Source organism: Olea europaea, chromosome 18, assembly GCF_002742605.1.
Source record: "Olea europaea var. sylvestris chromosome 18, O_europaea_v1, whole genome shotgun sequence".
In the NCBI taxonomy this organism is placed as follows: Eukaryota; Viridiplantae; Streptophyta; class Magnoliopsida; order Lamiales; family Oleaceae; genus Olea; species Olea europaea.
The window spans coordinates 3,728,348-3,738,047 of record NC_036254.1 but is presented as its reverse complement, the minus strand read 5'-3'; the positions used below and the strand labels follow the sequence as shown (position 1 = coordinate 3,738,047).

Genomic DNA, 9,700 nt, shown 5'->3' with positions numbered 1-9,700 from the left:
GAAAAGTTTAAAAAAAAAAAAAAATTATGAATCCATTTGTAACATTATTTTATTAGATAAATATATGGTTAAAAATAAGTTTGAAAAAATATAATTTAAAAATATAAAATCAAAAAGACCACTAAATGATAAAATTTTCAATTTTCTTTTGACAGTGAGAAAACAAACAATTTAGAAAGTTCTTTATATTTAACACTTAATTTTACTACACGTCAAAAATAATCCAAAGAAAAACTAATTAAAATAAAAATAGAGAATTTATAAATTTAGAAAGTTAAAATTTTGATTTTCTCTATTTTTTATTTTAATTAGTTCTTCTTTGGATTATTTTATTATTTTCCTACATTGAAAATTAAAACATCTTCAATGCATTTATTTATAAAGGCTCTCTAAATTAAAATGTTAATCTAAGAGTCTTTTGAAAATATTCTAATACCATTTTTTCCAATATAACAAAATATCGAATTTAATTCCCATTTTCACAAGTTCTTACGAATAGGACAAAATCTTTAGTTTTATTTTTATATAAAAGATTTACACATATGAAAGTTCACACAAAAATAGTCTAGAATGAGTACTCAAATCATAAATAACTCATTTCAGTGCCATTTACGTCAATTTCTCTTATTGCCAACCGCAGCATGCACAGCCGAGAGTCCAAGCCCAATGGTCAGTAACTATAAATTGTTGCACAATCCATTTAGCACTTTGATGATTGAATACAACACGGATTTCAGCATCTACCTACAATCGGTTTCACAAGCCAATCAGAAAAGGGTAAAGAAATAACAAGAATTGCACACAAGAAATAAGGGCTTCTCTTTCCATTGCTTTCAATGCAACTGAGTTATACAACGAGTTGAACTCACTCATAACTCACATTTGAATAAATTATCACAAAGCAACCAACGGCTACTCCAAACAAACTACTTTTTGAACATTTAACATAGGACCGTAAGGTTCATATCCACAGTTTCCCTCCAAATATTGTCACCCAACAGTTTGTATCAGTCTACAAGTTTAAAGATCCCACCATTTTAATTAGGAATAAACAAAAACCTACCATACCCAAAATTACTTTTGCTTCTTCGTCTCCTCATCACCCTCTTCATTATCATTATCTTCGTCTCTGTTTCTCTTTCGAGATGATGTTGGGAGCTCCTGGACTGAACCGTCTTGGTCATCTTCATCGCTAATACCTTCTTCCTTTACTGCATCTTCACCTTCATTTCCTAGGTCCAAGTGACTACCATTGGCACCCACCTGTACTTGCACAACCGGTTGAATAAGGTACCCTGCACCATAGTCTTCTTCCTGCCATTAAACGAAACTCATTTCAGTTTGAAATAACCAGAAAGAATCTACAGAAGGAAGCTAGAATTCACAGTACTTCAAATCACATACACTAGCTTAACAAAAAGAAAACACCTCCAAACTTGCATCAATTTCTTGAAGAACAATCACAGAAATTTCACAAGAATTCAAATACTAATAAATCAAAATTGAACGGGACTGCAGATTCCGGCATTTCAACCCTTTAGAAGATTATGTGAATGAAAAACTTCAAGGAGGAATGTATGCAAAACTACGAGGGGTCACCAAGCTACTGTCCTAGAAATCATGTACCAAACATTAAAGAAATCCGCTCAGAAACATAAATTCATGGCATTAAAACAACAGAAAACATTTTCAACATTTAGCATACGAAAACACATTACATGACAAAGAATTTGAAAATTTTAAGGTGACTCCACCAAAAATAATACACACAGCAGACATCAATGCTTGCACTAACATTTCAGGAGCTAACCACTCTTCATTTCTCTAAAAACTACCTATAGTTCTATTACAAACCAAGGTGCATTCACTGTAAAACACAAAACTTATACTGCAAATGCTTATGCAACAATTTAGATTACGACATGCAAACTAGCACAGTCAACTATTATTCACCATAACTTGTGGATCAAAAGGGTAGTATGATAATTCACATTTTTTTAGCATATAAAAGTGCACGTTGAATCAGATGTTCAATCGATAAAAATTCAAAACATGGGAATGTAATCCAATCAGCAAGATCATGTATATAATTCAGGTCCAGCACCCCAAAACAATAAATCACTAAATAAGGACATTATAATCACAAAGATAAATGGATCATCACCTCATCTTCATCCTCAAAGTCTCCGTCCTCCTCATTATCCAGATCTTCCTCTCCCATCTCTCCATTATCATCATCGTCACCCTGCTCGTGACCATCAATCTCTCGTTCCACACCTATCAACCTCCCATTACTATCGGGCTCCTCAAAATTGCCCTCATCATTATCTACCTCATCATCATCATCCTCGTCATCCTCCACCCCATCCTCCTCGTCACTACTGTCATCTATCTCGTGGACCTCTACCACATCATCTTCCTCATCCTCACCCTCACCCTCACCTTCTTCATATATCTCTTCCACTGAATCATCATCTTCCTCACTCATATCACCTTCATCCTCCACTCTAAACCCATTCGAAAGATGATGGGAATTGCTAGCACCAATTAATCCGTTAACCCCTCTAGAAGTCTCAGTTACCTCCTCATCCGCATCACTCTCCTCATCCTCATCAACATCAATAACCCCCTCGTTCCTACTTGGATACCCATTACTCAACCTAAAAGGCCAATTCTCCCCTTCAATTTCCCCGCTCCCAGCATCATCCTCGTCATCATCATCCTCATCCTCATCTTCATCATCCAACTCAGGCCTTTCATTCTCCTCAGCGTCCTCATCCTCATCATCCAACTCAGGCCTCTGATTCCCTTCGGTGTCCTCATCCGCACCAATTAATCCGTTAATCCCTCTAGAAGTCTCAGTTACCTCCTCATCCGCATCACTCTCCTCATCCTCATCAACATCAATAACCCCCTCGTTCCTACTTGGATGCCCATTACTCACCCTAAAAGGCCAATTCTCCCCTTCAATTTCCCCGCTCCCAGCATCATCCTCGTCATCATCATCCTCATCCTCATCTTCATCATCCAACTCAGGCCTTTCATTCTCCTCAGCGTCCTCATCCTCATCATCCAACTCAGGCCTCTGATTCCCTTCGGTGTCCTCATCCTCATCATCCGACTCAGGCCTCTCATTCCCCTCTGCGTCCATCTTATCCAAGTACTTTAAAGAGCTAATCAACTCAAAAGCCCGCGACCTATAGTCCTTAACCCGAGTAACCGGGCACTCATAAAGATCCAGTGACACCAGCCTAAGCTCCGCCAAAGGCTTCAAATCATTGACATCTGAAATCCTGTTATTTGACAAATCAAGGTCCCGCAGAAATTCCAACCCCGCCTCGACAAGGAATTCAAGGCCTCCAGCAATCCTATTATCAGATAGCACCAACTTCTGCAAATTCCGAAGCCGAGGAAACTGCTCAAGAGACGAAAGGCCAATATTCGCTATAGAAAAATGCTGGAGGTTACTAAACTTCTCGAAAATTAACGGCGGAGGTAGCCGGCCATGAACGCACTTCGCCGCTCCGTCAAGGGTTAAAGTCCTGACAGATGCGACGTCATTTTCGCCGTCTAATGCCGTCTCCACTGCTCTTTCCCAGATCTCATCCATTAATCCACCAACTCCTTTTCTATATATGCATATATATACTTATAATTATCTTCTGAATAACATAAAAAATATATAAAATAAAAAAAAAATTCTACTGATAACTTATAAGTGATAATTTTTTTTTATGGAATTTTGCTGGGGGAAAGCTTAAAAGTTAAACCCCAAAATTAATCGTCTCTCTCTCTAGAGTTTATCTCTCTAGAACTTTTTGTGCGCGCTGTGTAGATAATGTGTGGGCGACTGGTGAGTCGAGTCCGAGTTAGGGTTGAGTTAAGTTTGGCTGGGTGGCACTATGTACGGAGTCAGTAAAATGTGTGTTTGTTGTGAGAGCCACTGGATGCCGTTCGATTAAAGAGGTGCGGATTGATGACATGGAAGGAGATGAACGGTAGAGATTGGTGGATTGTGTGTTTCTTTTGGAGGTTACATTGACATATGTACCATGAACATTAACGTATATTACGTTAGTGCCACGGATTGTGACCTCACGTCCTTTGCTGACTAGACAAATAGTTAGCGGTGGCAAGTGGGCCGGCCGCCCCTGCTCGATTCGGCCAATCCACAAGTTTTCTTTATTTAGCTTCTGTTTGCAAGAATTAAAATCAAAATTCTAGTAAATTTTAATAAAAATCAATCAAATATACGATTAAAATATTGTGAATATCATAAAATATATGATTAAAATTAATTATTAATTTAATTTTAATCCCTACAAAACATGAACTTATTTTCTTTATACAAAAATAAAGAAAATAATAAATAGTGGATAAAAATGAGGACATTTATCATAATTAAAATTTTTTAAAAAATAAAAAATAGGGTGGGCATTGTAGACGAGTCAACAGACTTTACTTGCTGAGCTCAACTTGGCTCGCCTAGTCGAATCTGATTTTGAATTGATGGATAACACTACTTGTACATAATTTTTTTTACATTAAGGTGCTCATACACTCACATGGGGTGGGACTCACTCAGATTAAATATTCGAACGGACTCCACCCAACGTGAGTGTGATACACCTTGAAGTACAAAAAAATTATGTACACCTAGCAAAGCTCTGAATTGCTTGGGCAAAATTCGAGCTCAAGTTGGAACAAAATTATTGTTCATTTTTTTTATTTAATGCTATTAGCAATTATTTATTAAATATAATGTAAAAAAAAAATAGTAATAATTTGACTGATGTGATCATTTTGAATTATAATTGAAAATGTGTTAAACGAACGATAGTAATGTTCACCAACCCAATACAGTAATGCATTTGAGTAATTTTGTTGATTTGAACTCTTAACGAAATGTCTTAAAATAAGTATCACACAATAGCTAGGTGACATGAAATTTACGTATGCATAAAAGAATATTACTTTTAATTTAATAGTACACTAAATAACCTTTTCATTCCCAATCTCTTTCGAGGATCCTTTATCCACAACATTGGAAGCTCCTTTTGCTCCTTGCACAAACTGAGCAGAAAGCGAATGGGACGATGTCGTTGGGGGCCGAAATGGCCATGGGACGACACCGGCAGCAAAAGCGGGAGGATTAGGAAAATGAACCGAGCTTGGAGACCTAGACGCGCCCCTTGCATCAGTATCCACTCTTTTCTCTTCACGATTCTTGTACTGTAAATCAATTTCCATATTTTGGGTTGCAGTTTGATTCCTTTCACGAGGTTTTTGAATAGTAGAGGCTCCAACTGGAACCTGGGGCCTCCAAGAAGATGGTGTGACTTGCATCGCATTGTCTTTACCTCTGGATTGACGGGATAAATCTAGGATATCGCTCGGTTTAGTATACTTCACTTCAGAATGCTTGTCCCTGTCCGATGAAGACCCCTCGACTAGATCATTTTTAGAAGTCAAGGAACGACCTGACGGAATGGTTGCGGTCGGAAACGCCTTTTCTGGAGGAACAACTGGATTATAATTTGATGGAAGTAGATCGTCCCAATTTTCCAACAGCTCCTTGTAAACCTTTCGAAGAGTGACCTCAGTTAGGCCTGTCACCTTGCAGATTTCAGCCTGTGTTTTACGTTTATCTTCCAATTGGCAGGCCAAATAAATGGCAGCTGCAGATATACTAATAGGATTCCTACGGGTGCAAAAGCACTTGTTCATAACAACCTCACCGATGTGAGTTGCCAACTCCTGAAACGGTTTTAAGCACCAGTTAGACTAGGATCTCATGGAAATAAAGCTTCAAGATAAGCAAGAAATTGATCACGATGTTCGAACTGATTACTTAGTTTATTTAATCCTGCAGAACCCAAAAAAAAAAAAAGAACCGCTGGCAAATATCCTCGAAAATGTAAAAAAGTCACATATCATAAATGCATGAGATTGTGAAAACTTCCGTTTAAGTAGGATGAAAATCTAAGACTCCGGGTGAACAGAGTTTGGTTTGTACAATTTGTGACAAATTTTCAGATCAAACCAGTTAAAGTGGTTTGAAATTTCAAACCAACCAAATAACTTTTTTCGATTTTGTTTGATTTAAAACCACAATTTAACAAACCATATATATATATATATATATATATATATATATAGAGAGAGAGAGAGAGAGAGAGAGAGAACAAGTTAAAAAAAATTATTAGTCTAAATCTCTCTAAACTTGACCTCAGAACTCGCATAGGCACAACCGCAGTAGAAAGAATTTGACAAAATCCTTCTTATTAGCAAAAGGTTCAGTATTGGGTCTAATATAGATGTGTTTTCCAATAGGATGTGTTTAATTTTAAATAGGTTTGATAAAATTAAAATCAATGTAATTTCTTTTTCTTTTTTTTTTCTTTTTGTTTTTTTTTTGGTAAACTGCTTGAAGCAGTTTGCAAAAATTGAAACCTAAACCAAATCACTTTGGAACAGTTTGATTTGGTTCAGTTCAAAATCAAAACGTTGACGGTTTCGTTATAAGGAGTTATAATGAAACCCAAATAAGCTCTTAGAAGTAACTTTTACTTTATGGACAAAATAAGTATCCTATTTTCAATTTCGATCTATGAAAAAAAGAAACTAATTTTACAACTTATTTAACTTCATTTGGTTTAGATTAAAATCAAATTTTTAGTGGATTTTGATAAAAATTAGTAGAATGTGTGGTTGAAAAGCTTTGTATCCTATGAAATGTGTAGTTAAAATTAATTATTGACTTTAACTTAAATTTTAATCAAAATTTCTAGCTAAACCAAACATGGGCTTACTTATAAGTGAACCTTTTAAGCTTAGCCAGACAAAGTCAATCTATCATGGGTCCTCCACAAGAGAAAAGTCTTAAGAAACCCAAACAAATGACCACTCAAAGATCAGATACAAGATGCCTCAGCAAGTACCTGAGCAGATTTGTTAAGTTGGAGAAGTGTACAAAATCTCGGCATGTGGACTGATATTGAATTGCTATTAAGGGGCTGACTTAGTTGTAGAGCTTCTCCAAGTATCTTGATGTACTTCCCTATCTCCTTTTGTGGTAGATTGGCAGCAATTGATATTTCCTGGTGCACAAAAGAAAATGAAAAGCTCAAGATTCTAAACATTAGACAGTTTTAAGAAATCTGGACAACAATGGAATGGTTGTACAAGTTCACATGCTCTAACTTGTGCTGTCATCACTGTCAAAGTGAAGAAGAAAATGTGAAGGCGAATAACCGAGTAGTGAGACAGTTAGTGACCTACCAAAAGAGGACTTTTGAAAGCAAATTCACTTCTTGAATCTCTACTAGGTGAAAAATCTAATCAAATCAAAATAGATAGACGAGAATTCCTTTCTATAGTGGGCTGTCTAAAGATGAATGGCTGTCCACTTTCCAACATTTTCCCCAAGCTAGTGAATCTACCCACGATCACTACCACCATCTGCTCCTTGTAAACTTCAACTAATTAACAACCAAGACTGAAATCATCAGAAGAGATCTTATAACAGCTATCTTCAGTATCCCATGGAGGAGAGAAAATGACGAACAACAAAGAATTAAAATTTTTGAAGTTCCCTTTGGTTTATGATCTACATAGCACTTTTGAAGACTACTTTCGCTCTTTTGATTTGGATTGTGGTTTCTAGATAGTCTCAGTGAGAGTGGGACAATGCCCTGACGTCTGGAAAGTTTTCCTTTTATGCAGTGATTGCGATTCAGGTTGGGCATAAATTCTGCCGTGAAGATGATGGCTGTGGAAGGTTTCATGGCGGCGGTGACAACTTTCCTTTCCCTTGTGTTTTGAAACGAAAGTATCATTATAAATGGATATAGTGAGAGTAGTGGGGATGTTCACCGTTCAGTAAATGGTCAAGAGCCTAGGCGAAGATGGCAGTTTTACATTGTCCTGTCGGGCGGGTCTAAATAGGTGGCCGGTAAGTTGGACTCAACATAAACACGATCATTTGCTAAACGAGTGGGAATTCCTGCACAGGAACACGGCATGCTAATAAATGGATCTGCATCCTCAAAACCAATAGTTAATATTTACCTATACCCTACCTACACCCAGTTTGAATTCAAGGACCTGCATAAAACTTGTTTCATTTTATTGCTTCATTATATTAACCAAATACTATATTCTTATTGAACCAACAATCAACTTGATTTTCAAACATATGTGCAAAGGATAGTAAAATTAGACTATCTCATAATTTGAATGCATAACTTGGGCCACCAATCTAATCAGTGCCTACTGCTAGTGTAAAAGGTTGAAATCAAGTATTCTCATAACTTAAGATTATTAAAATACGTATGGCAACTTCAAACATATAGCTATATCACCATGTTTTTTGACAATGCAAGACTAACTGATTTGGAAAAATCTTTCAACCATTCCAAAAACAAAAAGAAACAAAGGGCAAAAAAAGTCAAAGATATCTAAACGATTTCTATAGTACATTGTTACTTTCACAACATCTACATCATTAATTGATGTCCTCTTTCTTCCTTTTCTGATACAAATAACCAAAATAACAAGTACCTCCACATGGGAACAGAATAATCCTAATACAAATTTTAACTGATGGCATATGAATCCAATAGATACCAACTTTGCATTACACATAGCAGAACTGTAAATTCAATAATAAGCAGTAAAAAATTCGATCAAAGCAGCTGAATCTAAGAACCTTCCACTTGTGATCAGTGGATTTCTTAATCAAGACATGTAAGTCCTCTTAACTCTTTAAGTAGTACCGCTAGATTTTTTTTTTCCTTTCTTAATAATGTTAGAACTACTAGCTAGATATCTAAACTACAACCTTTAATATTGACATTGGCAAACGCCAAATAATGCAATTCGTGATTGCATTTCCACAAATTCTTTAGAATACTCTACAACCCTATATAGAAATGTTCATCCAAAACTTTCACAGCACCTCAAATTCGCATAATCCATTCCAATTTCCATAGAAAAAATTAAGAGTTCCCACAAATTTCAAACGAAATACCCAATCACAATGACTCTAAAGCAACACACTAATATTCACAATACCTGAAGGGTTCTAGGTTCTTGAGCTTCTCTAATGGCCTGCACGAGGGCTGCAGTGGCTAGGGCTTCTACGCTTCGATTCCTCAAACAAGTAGCCGAAGAACAATCCCTAAAGAGCTGAAACGCATGGTCCGAAATATCATAATCAAGCCCCAAAATCGATGCTACATCAATTATCTGCAAATAAGCCCTTAAATTATCAACCACCACCGAGTTTGAATTCGAATTACTCGGCGACGTCGTTTCGAGCACTCTTTCGAGTTCAGCTAAGTGGCCAGCAAATGAAAGAGAAGTATGAGCGAATATCGGGTAGGGCTCGAGCGACCAAGTGGAGAAGGCCGTAATGAACCCCGTCGGTTCGAAGGGGTCGTCGGAGTGAGAAACGATTGGGGTGGGAAGGTCGGAGGTGGATAGACAGAGGGGAGAGTCTTGAGCACGGATGTGGAAGAGATGGTGGGGCTGCGTTTGGCGCTCCTCCACTACGCGGCCACACGACACGCACTCAGTTATATAACGGCCGCTGGTGCTGGTGGCGCAACGCCCCTGCGAGGCTGAGCAGTATGGGCACCGCATTTCAGTCGCCATGGCTGCCGACTTGTTTCTTGACCAAATGATTTGGATTCGGAAT

The 9,700-nt window shown here is 37.2% G+C and overlaps 2 protein-coding genes across 6 annotated transcripts; both read right to left on the bottom strand.

Annotated features, from left to right (window-relative positions):
* Positions 1 to 496: 496 nt before the first annotated feature.
* LOC111367197 (acidic leucine-rich nuclear phosphoprotein 32-related protein-like) lies at positions 497 to 3,840 on the bottom strand. Of its 5 annotated transcripts, none has more exons than XM_022987951.1 (4): positions 3,019 to 3,840; positions 2,165 to 2,733; positions 1,064 to 1,314; positions 497 to 744 (listed from the first exon to the last, which is right to left on the bottom strand). In XM_022987951.1, exons 1-3 carry the CDS (start codon positions 3,608 to 3,610, stop codon positions 1,075 to 1,077), a joined length of 1,401 nt encoding a protein of 466 aa, XP_022843719.1. In that variant the 5' UTR covers positions 3,611 to 3,840; the 3' UTR covers positions 497 to 744; positions 1,064 to 1,074. The 5 variants fall into 5 exon arrangements, with proteins under 5 accessions (XP_022843719.1, XP_022843720.1, XP_022843718.1 ...); XM_022987952.1 differs by having other exon boundaries at positions 1,069 to 1,314; XM_022987950.1 differs by lacking the exon at positions 497 to 744 and having other exon boundaries at positions 796 to 1,314; positions 2,165 to 2,544; positions 2,830 to 3,840.
* Positions 3,841 to 4,840: 1,000 nt separating this feature from the next.
* Positions 4,841 to 9,700, bottom strand: LOC111367196 (plant-specific TFIIB-related protein 1). Its single transcript, XM_022987947.1, has 3 exons — positions 9,076 to 9,700; positions 6,942 to 7,100; positions 4,841 to 5,757 (listed from the first exon to the last, which is right to left on the bottom strand). The coding sequence occupies exons 1-3, from the start codon at positions 9,655 to 9,657 to the stop codon at positions 4,993 to 4,995; spliced, it is 1,506 nt and encodes a 501-aa protein (XP_022843715.1). The 5' UTR covers positions 9,658 to 9,700; the 3' UTR covers positions 4,841 to 4,992.

Excerpts from the sequence above, each read along its gene's own strand:
- LOC111367197 (XM_022987951.1), bottom strand. The coding sequence starts at position 3,610 with ATGGATGAGATCTGGGAAAGAGCAGTGGAGACGGCATTAGACGGCGAA. Across the intron at positions 2,734-3,018 it reads GCCTGAGTTGGATGATGAAG|ATGAGGATGAGGATGATGAT; the intron begins ATGAGGATGAGG and ends TGGATGATGAAG. Across the intron at positions 1,315-2,164 it reads ACTTTGAGGATGAAGATGAG|GAAGAAGACTATGGTGCAGG; the intron begins GTGATGATCCAT and ends GTTTAATGGCAG.
- LOC111367196 (XM_022987947.1), bottom strand. The coding sequence starts at position 9,657 with ATGGCGACTGAAATGCGGTGCCCATACTGCTCAGCCTCGCAGGGGCGT. Across the intron at positions 7,101-9,075 it reads AAGAACCTAGAACCCTTCAG|GAAATATCAATTGCTGCCAA; the intron begins GTATTGTGAATA and ends TTTGTGCACCAG. Across the intron at positions 5,758-6,941 it reads AACTTAACAAATCTGCTCAG|GAGTTGGCAACTCACATCGG; the intron begins GTACTTGCTGAG and ends AAACCGTTTCAG.